At 42.3% G+C, this 17,310-nt stretch overlaps 1 protein-coding gene across 2 annotated transcripts in view; it reads left to right on the top strand.

Annotated features, from left to right (window-relative positions):
* Positions 1–17,310, top strand: part of AR (androgen receptor) — a 160,422-nt gene that overhangs the window by 131,991 nt on the left and 11,121 nt on the right. For both annotated transcript variants that reach the window (XR_006890313.1, XM_046673462.1), the window contains exon 4: positions 12,144–12,431. Coding sequence is in view for 1 of the 2 variants with exons in the window: in XM_046673462.1 (XP_046529418.1) it covers positions 12,144–12,431 (288 nt within the window). In the remaining variant the exon portion in view is untranslated. The remainder of the gene's footprint in view (positions 1–12,143; positions 12,432–17,310) is intronic.

Genomic DNA, 17,310 nt, shown 5'->3' with positions numbered 1-17,310 from the left:
AATCTGTTCTCCATGGTCTAGATCACCATCTTCCAAGTGGTTACCTACATATTTGATGACACATTGGAGGGAAAAAGGTATACTTCTCTCCAACTGTAGTTCTCAAGTGAACTTGTATAAAGCAAAACCAGAGACTGTATCTCTTACTTCCTCCAAACCAGATTATCTGGGACAGCACATATATCTTGTAGTCTGTCTCTGAGTCTTTGCTTTTAGAAAACTATGGTTAGAGGTAAATAATATTTTTCTAATCATCAAAATTGATGGTACCCCATGTCTGGTACTTGAATGAGTATCTCACTTGTAAAATTTCCACTTAAAATCCTTGAGTTTTTAAAATGTAATAGCACAGAAAGATTTTATTGTTGTTTACTTTTGCCGTGAGTGCTTCAAAATCCCTCAGTTGCTCTTGAGAGAGTAAAATGATGTCATAGGCAATATTTTTTGAAGGTAGTAGGCAGAAAGCTAAGAGTAAGCTCACACAATAGGTCATATATACAAAAGCAACTATTTTCCAAATACAACAATTCAGGAAAAAAAGTTTCATTTGAGCTGATAGCATAACTGCTTGTTTGAAAACATTTTACTTTTGATTTAAAAAGAGTGTCACCTATTGTTCCAAATTGTAGGATGTATTCCTTAAGATCACAAAAGTATTTAAAATATTTTCTTACTGTACTGAACTTATACAGAGACAATTTACCTGAGCAAGATGCTTTTTTAGAGAGTTTTGCACATCCTTTGGGATCACGTTTGTATGAAGTAGAACTAAGGGGGAAATGCACGACTACCCAGAAACCAGTAGAGCCTTCAGGTTGTCTGTTATTGATAATATTTCCATGACAACACATATCTAGGAAGTAAACCGGAAATGGTGTCGCTACCCTGAATCACCTCTTTTGGGATCAGGTTCCATTCTGCTCAGCCCAGTTAATCCTTGCTGTACTTTTTAGATCTCTTAAACCAGGCATAGAAATGTCTTTCTTTTCCCTGTTTATTACCTCATTGGACCAATGGTTATGTGGCTGAGGTGAAAAATGGTTTTTGAGGGACATTTCAGCCTTCTAGCAGTTAGCAATTAAAAAACTGTAAGCACCAATCCTGAAGAAATTACCTGCAGAAAACTTGGACTGGCATTTGCAACTAAGAAGAAAATCTGTATCTTGACCAAGACAAAAGGTCACCAGCCCAGGCCTGCACAGTGTGGTGTGTCATGCTGACCACAATGAAACTGAAAGAGACTGAGGACTCTCCCTAGGGTGGAAAATGAGGCAAGGAAGCTTTGATTAGTGAGCTGTTAGGCACACAGACATTAATTTTCAAGCATTCCCATTTCCAGGCTGAATAATAATGCTTGTAATATGGGATTGTTTGGCTGCTGCAAGAATTTTGGAAGAACGAATAGGGCTATGAGTGGCTGTAATGAGACTGTTAAATTCCACCTCCCTTCTCGTCCTCTACATCCTCTCCCGCCACCCTCCCCCCATCTAACTCTTGCCCACTGTGTACAGACAGGCACACACAGGCATATATATAAGCTCTTTAGTATATTTGTCAATAAAGAAGAAAAAAAAGGAAAAAAACTCCAAGTAAAGAATTTTTCATTTCTCCATCTCACCTCTATCTTACAGGCAGGTAAGAAAAGAGAAAAGGAAACTCCCCTCAGTCCAAAATGGCAGCCACCCTCCTCCCCAATTTTGCACACTACCTCCTATGTCGGAGGACCTGACTTATGCATCTGATTATGGAGCCTACTAAGTGCAAGCCCATCTTGAAGTTCCTACATTCAATAGTGTCTCTCTTTCATATTAGAAAAATCCTGGCTTGGCAATTGCAAGCATCTCAAATGACCAGACACTGAATAAAGACGGACCTGCCTCATTCAGAATGACAGTTCTAGAGGGCTTTAGTGGATAACCCTGAAACACCTGGAATCTAAAGCTTAGGAGCTTCAGCCCTCGCTCTTCAACACAGACTCTGACTCTGGGGCTGTGGGCTACTCTCTTGGTTGTTGATTCTCCCCCAGTGAGACTGATGGTGTTTCCCTACCTCTCAGGGATGTTGTGAGGACTAGCTCTAGAAGGACAGTAGTCCTCCCTTATCTGTAGTTTCATTTTCTGTGTTTTCAGTTACTTGCAGTCAACCACAGTCTGAAAATATTAAATGGAAAATGCCAGAAATAAACAATTCATAAGTTTTCCATTGCATGCCATTCTGAGTAGTGTGATAAAATCTCATGCCCTCCTCCTCCATTCTGCCTGAGACACGAATCATCCCTTTGTCTACCATATCCACTTTATATCCACTCTATATGTACTACCCATGCATTAGTCACTTAGTAGCCATCTCTGTTACCAGATCTACAGTCGTAGTATCACAGTGTTTGTGTTCAAGTAACCCTTATTTTACTTTATAATGGCCCCAATGCCAACTTTATTATTAGTTATTTTTGTTAATCTCTTACTGTGCCTAATTTATAAATTAAACTTTACCGTAGGTATGTATGCATAGGAAAACACATAGTATATAGAGAGTTTGGTACTATCTGTGGTTTCAGGTATCCACTGACGGTCTTGGAATGTATACCCCACAGGTAAGGGGGACTACTAGGAGCAGTTACCATTCATGTAGTTGTGAGTATTATCATTGTTGTTTCCCGTAATATGACTTGTCATTAGCAGAGTGCTTTTGGATTGTTCTTGATTGTATGTGATGGCAGCCAGGCACTGACTGAGGATGCAGTGAAGCTCTGACTTGGTTGCTCACTTTCCACAGTGTGCTGCCTGGAAAAAGCTTTGTTCATAGGACTCAACGTACTACCTTGACCAAGAAGCCACAGTGCCTATCTGAGGTTCCTGTGGTTATTTTCACTTGGTTTTTGGGCAGTTCATGAGTTTCCCCTTACCTCCATTTTGCTGGACCACTGCCAGGGAACTAGATCTTAACCTCAGGTTCCATCACTGAGCTGAAAGTACTAGCTGATCCATAGAAGTTCAGAAAACAAGGATCAGATTTCTTCTTGTCTTGGAGGAGCAGCCCCAAGAGGCCAGCCAGCCCTTCTCTTCAAACAGACCAGGAAACTAGAGTCAGAAAGTTCTTTTCTTCTTATTCCCACAGTTGAGGTGACTCTTTTCAAGAGTGCACACACACTTGAGCCTTTCATAAAGAGAGAGGAAGGAAAAAGTCTAAGACCCAGTGCCTACTTCTCTTGTTTCTTATTGAAATTAGGATGATGGAGGAAAATGGATCAGATTTTACCTCTTACTTCTATCCTTAGTGCCCCCACACTCCCCCCTTCATTTGAGGGACCACCTACCGCTATTGACCAGGAGCCGGCCCCAGACCGTGTCCTTCCCCAGGATGTTCTCAGCCTCGCAGACATATTCCCCAGCATCCTCCACCTTCACTTTATTGAACTGTAGTTGTGAGTTCTTTCTGGTTAGGAAGGGGACAAGCCAGGGAGAGGCGTGAGCCAGGGCCCAGGCTGGCTGTGGCTTCCCAGCAGTCACCTTTCCCTGCAGAGCCACAATGGCTGTACAGGGTGGATGGGAAGTAGATTCTCTCCAACCAGCCATTTCTGGGGTCCGGGTGGAATGCTGAGTCCCTGGAGCCAGAGGGAGACCTGGGCACTCAGGAGAACACAGGATGGGGCTAGTGGCTACACAAACGGTCTAATCTATGAATCCCCACATTCACTTTTCCACAGCTAGACCTTCTTTGTACTCACTTATATCATACACTTGCCTCTCCATCAGGTGTGAGGCTTTGTTCTTCTCCCAAGCCAGCCTCAAACTTTGCATTGATAAAAGAGAAGAGGCACTGAGAGTTTGTAATATCTTCCTATGTTCTGTTTCTGCTCCAGAGCCTCCATATTGAAACCAGTTTCCTTCTGGTGGATGCGGAGTCTGTGACACCAGGAGCAGACAAATAGGAGAGTCAGAAGCACCCTCCCTCCCTTGCCTTGGGCCTGCATTTTCCACCCTCTTCCTTCTCCAGTCTCCACCTACACGCACACACAGAGAGACACACACACACATGGACATGGACACACACACACACACACACGTCTTCCTCTTTCTCATGATTCAACAACATTCTAGAGAAAAGCCAAGGAAGAACTTCAAGAGGGTGGGGAGGTTCCCCCTCCTCGGAGCAGAATTTTCATCTCTAGGCCAACAAGAGCTTCCCTAACGTGGATTGAAAGGCTAATATGATTTACTTTTTAACTGCTTTCTATTTATTTGAATGTTGCATATTTCTGCTAGCTAATTTTCCTTTAATAAAGCCATTAATACACCAGTGGTATTTTCTTATTTACAACAGACTGACAGAATTAATGCTGTTAACATTGGGCCTTTTTTTCTTTTTCTTTTTTCTTTCTTTTTTTTTTTTTTTTCTCTCGTTTGCTTTCCAGGTCATGGTGACCTGTTCAGCTTGGACTGTTTCACATTTGTTTTTAATGTCAGTTTAAATGTGATTGTAAAAGCATGTATGCTCTAAATTCATGAAGTTAGTTTTTCCAGTGGAAAAGCCTGGTATACGAAAGCATTTCCAGGCTCTGCAATTTCACATGAGCAGATTTTTGGTAATGACCTTGTGCCCCTCACCCAGTATGTCATCTGGACAGTGAGCCCCTTTTGTCTGGCTCAGTAGTCAGAGAGAGGAGACTTATAAATAGTTTCTGCCAGATCTTGTGCTTTGGCAAGGATATGCAGCATTGCATATCATTCTATTATTAATTACGTTTACTCCTCCATGAACTAAAAACTATTAGACTAAATAGTCCAATATAAACCTTGAAAGATAAAATTTTATATTCTTTTCCATGGCTATTCCTCTGACTCAGAACTGGGACTGTGAGGAGAATGGAGGCGTGGGGGGAAGGACCAAGGAGCCTTCTTGCCTGAGAGAATTTGGCCTACACTTATTAGCGTACACTTACATTTAGATGCACTCTTTCCTAATCTCATTCCATGCCTGCCAAGGACTGGCTCTGTTCCCTGTCTCTTGTCCCTGTCCTAGTTCTTGCCCACTCATCTCCAGCTAACCCTTCTCCCCACTAACATGCTAGTCCACCTGACAAAATGTAAAGAGTACCATCCTAGAAGTCAGGATACCTGGTTCTAGTTCCTGCTCTGCTACTATCTAGCTGTGTGACCTTGGGCAAGACTTAGCTTTCGCCTTCAGTCTAATCATCTTTAAAATAGGGATTGGTTTGGATGAGAGAAGAAGTGATAGACAAGATCTGAGGTCTTCAAACATTTTCTTGGCAATGTAACCTTTTCTTCAAACAAAATCTTATGCGGAGTCCCAAATGTAGATACAGAATAAAGCACTGCTGCTCTGGTTTGAAAGAAGGTGGGGTTACTGGAGCCACATGCTCAGGGCCACTTTGCCTCCTCTTAGGGGCCTTTAAAGAAACTTGTAGAACCCTTGGGACTCTACTACTGTACTAGATTAATGTCTGGGGACCCTTCTAACTGATTCTCTCTCTTAACTCATTTCAATCCCTGTGGAACCTCTATATGTGTTATCAATTAACTTTTTCAAAAAAAAGTTCACCTGCTTGACATAAAGGGGATGAAGTGAAGCAATGTGGGGCTTAGCAGCCAGCAAGAGTAAGAGGCATCTTATTGACCTACAGAATTTACTCTGTGTTAAGGACCTTACATGCATTCTCTTAGGGAAAATTACAACAACTCTATGAGGTAGATCCTATTATTATATTATTGTTAGGTTCTGAAACCTGTCAGTTTGGCCCTCAACCTTTGGCTTCAGGAAGTTGCCCAAGATGGAAGGCAGTACTTCTTATAGGCTACCACCCTAAACAGTTTTTCAGAATGTTTTCTAGCTAGAGATCTACTCTTGGAAAATGTCATAGCCTACATACTAGCATACACTTTTATAGGATTCAGAGCACTTTTACTGAGATCATCTCATTTCCTCCTAATAACAGTCCTATGCAATACTGAGGTCAGATTGTCACCATAACACAGATGAGAAAACTGAGGTATAGGAGAAATAAAGGGATATGTTCACATATCCCATAAGACACTGAATACCACCACCAATAATAAAAAGCCCTTCATTGTGAAAAACATTTTAGAACTTTGATGTCATCGTTGCATTCTGCCTGCTTAAATTCAGTGTATTTTTTCACCATGCTTCAGTCTCGGAGAGCACCTTCGGTGGTATAGAATCTTCCATTTACTCTCAGACGCCACCACAGTGTCTCTATTCCTCATTAACAGCCTTATTGCTTAGGTACTAATATTATCCCCACTTTACAGGTGAGGAAATTGAGGTACAAAGAAGCTAAGTCTTGCCCAAAGTCACATAGCTAGTAAGCTGTAGAGCCAGGCATACAACTGAGACAGTCTGGCTCCATATTCTTTGGCTTAACTACTACCCTTTAACATATATGAGGAAACTAAGAGCAAAAGAAGGAAAGGGATGTTCCCGAGGTCATACACTGAGCTCCCCTGGATCTTAATCTGGTGTTCTTCTGAACTTCTAAGCCTAAAGTTGTACAGTGAGATCCCCTGACTCTAATCCAAGTGGATGGAATGATGGCTGGCATGATTACCAATCACTTTCACTGTCTCCAACCCACCCTATTTATCTTTTAGGCTGCTTTACTCATTTACATATCTGCCTGACTAGTAAAGATATTGGAGTTCATGTCACCTAGGTTTACACATTAGAATATATAAGCATCTGCACACATGTATACTCACATTCACATAAGTACAGCCTAGTCTGGTTTCACGAAGAACGTGCAGCCCTGCACCAAACATGCATTTATGTTTACTTAGCATTTAGAATTAAACTTAAGATATGAAATCAGTTTACAGGCAGTTATGTGCAGAAGAAACTCAGTTACTGTTTTTCATTTCATAATGTGTTACTCTTCCCTTCCCTTCTCTGCTGTATCTGGTTCTCTGTTAATCCTGCTGTCCTTTGTTCCTCATGCCTGAGTTAGGTCACCTGCAAACCATTTACTCCCTACTATTTAGGAAGGAAGGGAGAGTGAAGAGACCATTTTGGAGGGCTCACTACATGCCAGGCATTCTCTCTCATTTAGTTCTCATAAATGTCCTAAAAACTAGGTGACACCACCCCCATTTTACAGATGAGAACCTGAATCTCAGAGAAGCTAAGCAAAGGGCTCAAAGTTAAGCTATTAATTGACAGAGCTGGGATTTGAACCCAAGATTGTCTGACTCCAAAGCCTATTTTGCCCTACAGAACACTTCCATAAGGAAAGTGTCTTAGTTTTCTATTGCTGCAAAACAAATTACCACAAATTAACAGCTTCAAACAGTACCCATTTATCAGCTCACAGTTCTGTAAGTCAGCAGTCTGATACAGCATGACTGGATTCTCAGCTCAGTGTCTCACAAGGATGAAATCAAGATATTGGCCAGGCTGCATTCTAATCTGGAGCTCAGTGTCCTCTTTCAAGCCCACGTGATTATGGCAGGTTTCAGTTCCTTGAAGTTGTAGGATTAAGGTTCCTCTTTCCTTTCTGGCTGTCAGTCAAAGGCCACTCTCAGCTTTTAAAGGCTGACCTCATTTCTTGCCATGTGGACCCCTCCACCTTCAAAGCCAGCAACAGAGAACTTTCCTTGTGTTGAATCCCCCTGATTCCATGAATGTCTTTCCAGAAAGAGCCCAATCTATCTCTTTTTTTGTGGCAGGGGTGGGGGAGATTAGCCCTGAGCTAACATCTGCCACCAATCCATCTCTTTTTGCTGAGGAAGACTGGCCCTGAGCTAACATCTGTGCCCATCTTCCTTCACTTTATATGTGGGACGCCTACCACAGCATGGCTTGCTAAGTGGTGCCATGTCCGCACCTGGGATCTGAACCAGCGAACCCCGGGCCGCCAAAGTGGAAAATGCTCACTTAACCGCTGCGCTACCAGACTAGCCCCCCCCCCCCCAAGTCTCTTTTAAAGGATCATCTGATTAAGCCAGGCCCATCAAGGATAACTTCCCTTAAAGTTCAACTGAATTGTGACCTTAAATCTGCCCAATCCTTTCACAATGGCACCTAGATTAGTGTTTGACTAAATAACTGGAAGAAGGTGTGTGTACACCAGGGATTGGGAATCTCGGGGGCCATCTTAGAGGTCTATCTACCACAGAAAGTGATTCTTTTATGCTCCAAATTCCATGGTCAGATATGAGGAAAAACAAATCTTTGAACTTAGGGAGAGGGATTCAAACTTTCTAAAACTATGGAAACTTCACCTCACCTTGCCTGTCCCCTGCCCATTAATGAGAAATCCTCTATCTTGAGGTGGCAAGGAATGAGTCAGGAACAGTTCCCAAAGGTCACAGTGGCTATAGAAGCTACAGATTAAGCACATCTACCTCTCCGTAGGGATACACCATGGAACCTGATATGAAAAATCTTTCTCTGGTGCTGTAGAGACAGCCCTCACAGGAGTCTAATGCCACCAGACTGAAAAGTAAGTTCCCCATAAGATCCACGAGCAGGATTCAGGCATCATGTCAGATGCTCCAAACCCCTAAATAGCAGGTAGGGACAGGGAAGTACCTTGCCAATGGCCCTTTGTTGTCACTGCTCTGACCTAAGACTGAAAGACAGGGAAGAGATGCAAAGCAACTCACACAACATCACAACTATCCACCTTTACTGTCCGCTTTCTCCTGGCTTCACCACTCAATTTAAGTAAACTATTGAGTCTCTGCCATAACACAGGGGCTAGCAGGTTTGCACCTTACAGGAAAGAGTTAAATCTGACTCTGGGGCTCAGGTGCAGGAGGCGGGAGGGGTGTGGGGGCGGCCTTCAGGGAAGACAACAAGGCCTTGGGCATTGAGTAACAGCTGAGACTAGCAAGCCTCATTATCCAGCATTCCAAGTCGTCTAGCAACATGCTGGCCTCTGCTGCAGAGAGAGAACAGAGGATCCCCCAACAGAATGAATGGAATCTGATTTCAATTACGTTCAGTACGGTCACCCTCTTCAGGGAGAGAGGCCAGAACACCTGGTGCAGCTTGGGCCGCTGTGGCCGCAGGGACTGCACATTACCCAGGTCCTGGAGGCAAGTGGGAATGCAGCTTCTCTTCCTCAAGCAGATGCCATATAGGTATAGAAGAGGAGGATGTGAAAATACCAGCTGAGTTCTCATTAGCACTACACAGAGAAGGGGAATTATTTCATGTTGATGGATTCTCCCCATAGTCTCTGCACATGTTGATCTTGCTTGTAATGAGTTTTCTTAGGTCCACGAGTCATCACCCCACTGAGATCTGAGTCATTGGTGGGAGAGTTGAGGTGACAAAGTGTACCTCACTGATTGCACCAGCACCAATTGTCTGTGTGTCCCTCCACCTTTTAGAAAGCCCATGGATTCATCTGTATAAAATTCATCTGGATTCTTTTCTTCTTTATCAATAGCATGAGTAGGGCATGACAATGGGACAGCTGCTCCAGAGAACAGTTTAGAGTCACAGCACTATTCCACAGAACTTTCTGAGATGATGAGAATGTTCTGTATCTGTGCTGTCCAGTGTAGCAGCCACTAGCAGTTAGAACATGGGCTTTGTAGTCAGCATACCAGGTTCAGATTATTGGGTTCTCTTTCTTGATAGCAGTGTTACCTCAGTTTACTCACTTGCAAAACAGGGATAGGAAATATTCCTAACTTCCTACGTCATTGTGGAATTACATGATGGAATGTGTTCATGAATTGAGGCACATAGAAAGCCCTGAAAAAATATTTACCCATATTTCTCTTAGTTACTTCAGGCATAGAACTAATTACATCTCTGTCGTCTCCCAGGCTGGAAGGGTGACTCTATGGTCCAGCAATTCCTGAGTTCAAAGCCGCAAAGTGCCAGTGAGAAAGAAGAGGGGGTCTACCTCTAGAAACTGTACCAGGAGAACAGATCTGATAGGCACTGCCAGTCTGTAGAGCTGCCTACAAGAACCCATGTCAGCAATGGGTTCACCAGATGACAAGATATTGTAGAACCCAGGCCTGTAGCTCTGGGGAAAAATGGGCTTAGCCCAGCCCATACCTTCCACTATGTGCCCTTGGTGGGAGGTAGGAAGTGGGAGTTGACAGTGGATGTGCATATCTCCCTTATTACTGACTGTGCCCAAGCCCTGCAGAAATGATTGTTGGACAAGGTCATCTTGCACTCTGGATTGATTTTCCAGGCTCTCTTGTTATTTACCCTGAGTTCTTCTCTGTGTTCCTTTTGTACCACCCACCCCAACATTTTCTCCCTCTCTATCTTAGTTGTTAATCCAAACATATGATCTATTCTTGCACTTATTTACTGAGTTGCACTATGATTAGAGTTTGCATTGTAGGACTCATTTTTCTAATTAGAGTTGAGAGTCAGTTCCAGATAAATATCTTTTTCTGTCAGAGCCAGAAGCAGGTCAGCAACAAGTTTTGTTGTATTTATCCATTTAAATTGAGCAATCAACTTCTCTCTTCGCTTTATACCTTTTTTATTTATTATTATTATTTTAAAGGGATTAGAGATAAAGTGGTTTATGGTCAGCCCCAGTGCAACTGCCTATGCTAGGCCTCAGAGTTATGACCTTTTCAATTATTTATATTTCTGCCAATATAAATGCTAGGGAAAATAGCACAAAGTAAACATCAGGATGCCCAAAGACCTCTAAATTGTGTGTGCGCGAGCATAGGGGAGGATGGTTCTTAAGATCTGAGTTTTATATTATTGTTGTTTTAAATGTTGTTTCTATCATCCTTTCTAATGGCTGCCTCCTAGCATGGTTCCCGTTTTACAGACTGATTATAGAGGCAGGGACATTCTGTTATTTCTTTGATACTATTGAGGATTTCAGCCCTTTGGCTTCCTCCTCTGCCCTTTGCTAAAGAAGGAAATCAATACGTTTGTTACAGTGCTTGTTCAACTGTCGGTGTTAATGTCTGACAATAGCTGAGGCTGTTACAGTGTTCAGTGGGAAATGCTGAAACACCAGAAAATTCCTGTTCATTGAGCCCAAAGTGGGATAATAGAATTGGTAGTCTGAAGATGGGAAGGGACATTCGAGGACATTTTTTAAAAACTTACTCCCATCTGTTGCTTGACTTCTTAAGCATTGTACATCTAGTCTCTGCTTGATCATCTCCAGTGACATGAGTGCTTGGCAACCTTTCAATCTTCAGAGAGCTTTAACTAACAAAATGGAGTTGGGGGGACTAAAATCCAAGTCAGTATGCTTTCTGCTACCCCTAGGGTCAAAGAACAAGTCTAGTCCTTTTTCAAAAGGTCTGCCTTTCTAGTCTCTTTCTCTGGCAATCTGCTAGACATGCTGGATATTGACACAAGTACATCACTCCCTTTATTTAAAACATTCTGTATTTGCCTATCACCTATAAGATAAAGCCAAAATTTCTTAATATTATATACATGCTCCTTTAAAATCAAGACCCATCTTTGTTTTCAGCCCCATAAATAGCTACTCTCCTCACACATGCAATGTATACCCCAGCCACACTGGTCTCTGTTTCCCCCAAACACTCCTCAGTGCTTTTGTTTATGCTCTTTCTACCCCTCCCTACCTGGTGAAATTCTCACCATTCTTCAAGGTCCAGGTCAAATGCCACCATGCATAATGATTATTGTCTTCCTTTTTTGTTAGTACTTCTGCTATAACGTTAACTGGTTTGGCATTTTCTAGAATTGTTTGTGGGCATTCATTTCTCCTCTACCAAACTAGGTTAGGGCCTGTGTCCGTTTTGTCATCCAGAAACAAAGGCCTAACAATGGATGTCTGTTGAATAAATCATGACTATATCAGTAAATAATTTAATTGAAAGTCTGAGGTATGGATACAGAAGACTGCATTTAGGCAGAGCCCAATCCAAGGATATACTAGGTTTGTTTGGCAAGGGGACTGGGGAGAAAGCAAGATATGAAAGTTTGAGTTTAGTAGGGATTTGGAGTGATGAATTATTCGGTCAGCCAGTGTTTAAACTGAGCACTTGTCCTTAAGGAGTTTAGAACCTGTGACCAGGGAGAATGAACGTCCTTACTTTTTTAGTTTAGGCAACTTTTCTAACAGGGTAGCTGTGCTGTGTGTTTTTGGCCACTGATAATAAATCCAAGTTTCCATTCCTTTTCAATAGCCCGGAAGTTAAAGAAACTTGGTAATCTGAAACTACAGGAGGAAGGGGAGGCTTCCAGCGCCACCAGCCCCACTGAGGAGCCAACCCAGAAGCTGACGGTGTCACACATTGAAGGCTATGAGTGTCAGCCCATCTTTCTGAATGTCCTGGAAGCCATTGAGCCTGGCGTGGTGTGTGCTGGACATGACAACAACCAGCCGGACTCCTTTGCAGCCTTGCTCTCTAGCCTCAATGAATTGGGTGAAAGACAGCTTGTACATGTGGTCAAGTGGGCCAAGGCCTTGCCTGGTAAGGAAAAGAAAAGTGGGGACATGGGATAAAGGAGATAATATTTAGTGAATGCTCTTGCAGGTTAGGCATTCATGTCCAATCCTTTCCTGCTCATTTACTCATGCAATCCTCTCCATAACCTTATGGGAGCAGAGATTGGTATAATCGCCACTTTAAAAATAAGGAAACTCAGAATCCAAGGAGAAGGGTAGTATTACAGAGTGTCCCATGCACTTCACATTGGCACACAGCAATCACGTTTCCGTGTTCAATCCACAGACGCAGTGAGAAAATTTGCCCATAATCACAGATCACATAGACATACCCTCATATGCCTTAAGATGCTCTTCTACGTGTGTATGAACATGCTTATCCAAAAGATAATCTTGAGCTTGACTGATGTTCTGTCTTCAATGTTCCCTTTAGGAACCATACCATGAGAACTCATATTCTGGTAGAGTAGAAACCCTATGGTAGAAAGAACATGGTGTTGGGAGCCAGAAAACTTAGGCTCTAGTTTTAGCTCTGTTGGTAACTCATCGTGTGATCCGTTCCCTTTCTGGGTCTCAGTGTCTATAGCTGTATAACATATGAAGAGTGGTTTGGACCGAATTAATGGTTTTAAAATTTTGCTTCCAGGAACTGTTAGTGCTGTTTAAACTACATTAGGAATCATAGTGGGAGGAAATATTATGTGATGGTGAAAGAAATATCAAGTGTTTTTCTAACTTTTGCTTGGATACCTTCAGTGACGGGAAACTCACTTTCTCTATAGGCCATCTGTTGTTCCAACAGGTCTGATTATTAAAATGTTAGAGCTTAAAGAAGCCTCAGAGATCCTCTACACAAGGATTCACAAACTTTCCTTTAGCAGCCAAACTCTTTATTTCACAAAAACATCTTACACAGATACAAGTGGAGCTGGTAGATTTAAAGCCAGTGCCTCTCCCTCACTACCCACAGAGAAGCCTCAGGTCACTCTTGCAGAATCTTAGGACTCCAGGGAACACAGTTTGGAAACAAAGTATAAACTCTTTAAAGGTTATCCTAATCCTAAAATTCTGTGATTCAAAGATTCTTTTGAAACATCAACCACACCTCTTCTTATGGAGTCAAAGATTAACCTGCCTTCTGCAATCAGATTGAAATTTATGTTGAACAGAGAAGTTTCATGTGTATACCTCATTTGATCCTCATAAGAATCCTATATGGTAGGGATTCTTTTCCCTATTTTATAGATAAAGACACTGAAGCTCTGAAAAGTGATGTGCTTGGCCTATAGTAACACAGTCAGAAAGTATCAGGGCCAGAACTTGAGTAAAGGTCCCCTCCTAATTCCAATCCCCTCCTCATTCCACTCCACCCATAGTCTGTGTAGTACCCTTATAGTTCTATAGCACTGGGCTTTACAGTGAGGGGCCAAGGTTTTGTCCAAGGCCACATGGGTCATAATGTGGACTTGCTGCCTTTGAAGACATTGCATTTTGGCTGTCTAGCCCCTGTTTTGTCTTTACAACTCACAAGGCCCATTCACAGCCATCAGACCTTCCCTAACACCTTCCCAGCTTAGGAAGCTGAGATTGACTAGCCAATAAGATCACTGGAAAGAAGGCCCAAGGATTCTGGGTATGTATGTACTGTGCCAAAACACAGGATTCACACAGGGAGGAAAAAATACAAGAAAGAAAGAAGAGAAAGTTGCTTTAATTCTCATCACTGGATGTCTTGATGTCATATGTGTAACAGACGTTCAGTTTAATCTTTCCAAGCAGTTGCCACACCTAAATTGTCCCATTTTATAGGATAGAGAACCTTTTCATATAGATGATTCTACTTAATCCTCACAGTAGTTCTATGAAGCATAAGGACGATTATCTCCATTTCAAATGTTAAGGCTCAGAGAGCTTAACTAACTTGTTCCATTTGGTGACTTAACAAATGGAGCCAGAATTTGGACTCATACCCCCTGATTTCTAATTTGGTGATCTTAACAATAACCTAGTGCAAATCATTTTGGCAGAATTTGTATGACTGGGAGTCACTAGCTTTCCTCAGCCCAACCCCCAGGATAGGAACCCCTCTCTTTACATTAACAAGTCTGCAAGTCAGTGTCAGTTCATCATCTAGATTGTCCAAGGAAATTATCTCTGACCCTGATCACCTACTAGTTCAAGTTGTTTGCTCATTCAAGAGATTGAGTTCCAGTCATATGTGAGGCATTGTGCTAGGCACCTACTCAGATAAATTTTGTTGTAAGTTTTCTGTGATAGTGATGATATATGTAAATTGCCTAGTATAGTACCTGGTACATTAATAGATGAAACTGCTAATTGAGGGTGGGTGAGTAGATTGTGTATACACAGTATATTTATAATCAGATGTATCTGTTTGAAATCTTAATTATATGCTAATTATGTGACCTTGAGCAAATCAGAGGTCTACATGTGCTTCTATTGCCTCATTTGTAGAGATGGTAGAACAATCACTGTATTGCAAATTGTTATCAACATAGAGATTATGTGTAAAGAGCACCTGGTGCAGTAGCTGAAACATAGTAGATGTTCTGTAAATGGTGGGTCATTATTCTGAGGCTTGAGTGCTAAGCCACTGCCTTCACTAAAATCAATTTAAGCTGCTACTAGGCTTGCCTAGAAGCTCATGCATGTGTCCCAAGGGTGAATCGTCTTCTTTGAAGACCTTGGCTGTTGGGTGCACTGCAGCAGCAAAGATTTTCTAATTGGTCTTTCTTTGGGCATGTTCTCCCAGACTAGGCATGATACTACAGGTTTTCACTGCAGATTGCTAAGAAATGATGTTGATTGGATTCTAGTGAGAACATAGAGTCCCAAAGAAACTGCCCCTGCTTGCTAAACTGTTTGGTGTATTTCAAAACCTGAGAATGACTCCTTTCTATTTCGCCAGAACAGCGTAATACAGTGCCAAATAGGTGTTAAGTGAATGCGTGCTGAAGGGAACCTGTAGGTTGGAGCTACTGTTTCCTCAAGTCATCCCTTGATAGCCACACTATCTGAGCAGGCTACTTCAAAGGCGGGGCATTAGAGAACAGAGTTAGGTACTCTAACCAGATTAGACCTAGAGGAACATAGCCTGCTATGTTGCTGATGTGTACACAGTAATTAGGCTTGAGTGCTAAGCAGCTCTCACTAGGGACTGTTAATTAGTATTACAGCCAGACTAAGCTGTCCCTTTTTTTCCCTCTTTGTTAGCTCTCTGAAATCTCAGGGATAGCAAAAGCATCAGCATTGACAGGTTCCTTGGTACCTGTACAGTTGAATCTTCATTTTCCCTATGCACTCTCACATTCACACACTCACTAGCCAAGGCTTTTCTTGCTTCCTATTGCCTCCCACCCCAGAGGTGCAGGGTTCAAACTCCCAGCCTCCTTCACCAAGAGATCCTTGGATCCCCATGCTTGGCCCATGCTTTTTGTCTCCTACTGGGAAGAGTAGGTCCCAGCCATTCTGTGCTACAGAAGGGATTCAGGCAAGAAATACTCTGGAGTCTGAGGCTCTGGCCAGTCTGTCAGTATGTCACCACAGTGAAGATGGGAGGCACAGGCCTGGAAGCTAAGATTGCATCCAAGGGTGGTGATATGAGGGATTCTAGAATCCCTGATGTTTAGTAGGCTTGGGACCTAAAAGAAAAGAAAAGGGAAATAAGGTGTGTGTGGGTGAGCAAGTACCAACAAAGGAGGACACTGTGTCTAAATAGTATAGACTTCAGACTTGAGCCTTTGGCTAAGAAAAACTCATGACCTTGGTAGTTCTTGAGCTGTGTCCTTCAGCAGTAGAGTGGAAGAAACACTGGAAAAGAGAATTAGAACACCTGGGTTCTAGTCCCAGTTCAGCCACATATAGACTATATGACCTTTGGGAAGTCAGTTAACTTCTTTGGCCCTCGGGCTCTTTTTTGACGAAACAATTGTCACATTGCCTACCCTCTAGGGTTATTGTGAGGGATAAATGAGGTCATCAACAGGAAAGCTAAAAGGATTATCTTAATTCATGGAAGAATTGTTAATGAGGTATATAGCAAGATGAAATTTGAGACAATTCTATATCTGTTGGGGAGAAGAGAACTTGGGTGCTGGTGAGGGATGAGCTCTGAGCTGATACTTTAAGCATCTAAGTGTTTGGAAACCTCTAGCACAACATAGCTACATCTGTTCTACCTATGTGGTATTGTGGAGGTAGCACCTGGGAGCCTGTGTTCTCTGAGTTTAAGGGGGGTAATTTGGAGAACATCTAATTCCCATTTTATAAAATAAAAAAAAAATGAGTCCTTAGTCCATTTAATTAATATTTCTCAAATGCCTACTCAAATATCTGAACTGTGCTATGTACTAAGGAGGAAAAGATGAATACGAAGGGGGATGGTCGCTGTATTCAAGAAGCTCCGAGTCTTGTGGGGGAGACAGATGTGTACATAAATTCCAATACTGTGTAATGATTGTTATAATTGGATGGAGTTACACAAGGTACAGTCAGAAGGTAAAAGAAGAATCATTAAGTCTTCTGCTTGAATGAGTTGGAACAGGCTTCACAGAGGAGGCAGCTTTCAGTGAAGATTTGAAATATGAGTAGGTGTTTATCAGATGGAAAGCCTGGGGAGGGAGGAATGCATTCTAGGCAAAGGCAACTGCCTGTGCAGAGATAGCAGAGATATAGAGGCATGAGAAAGCTTGGTGTGTTCAGCAAACTGTAAGTTCTGCAGAATAGCTAGAACCTAAATTATGAGAAGGCAAATGACAAGAAATTAGTTGAAGGAAGCAGATCATAAAGGGCCTGTTCGTGTATAATAATAACAGCAGGGCAGGAATTACCCTACAGTAGGAAACTAGCAGGGCCAGGGTACTTGTTGAATAGAAAATAATGGA

Source organism: Equus quagga, chromosome 10 (assembly GCF_021613505.1).
Source record: "Equus quagga isolate Etosha38 chromosome 10, UCLA_HA_Equagga_1.0, whole genome shotgun sequence".
Classification (NCBI taxonomy): Eukaryota; Metazoa; Chordata; class Mammalia; order Perissodactyla; family Equidae; genus Equus; species Equus quagga.
The sequence above is the reverse complement of the archived record's forward strand: the minus strand, read 5'-3'. Positions and strand labels throughout refer to the sequence as shown.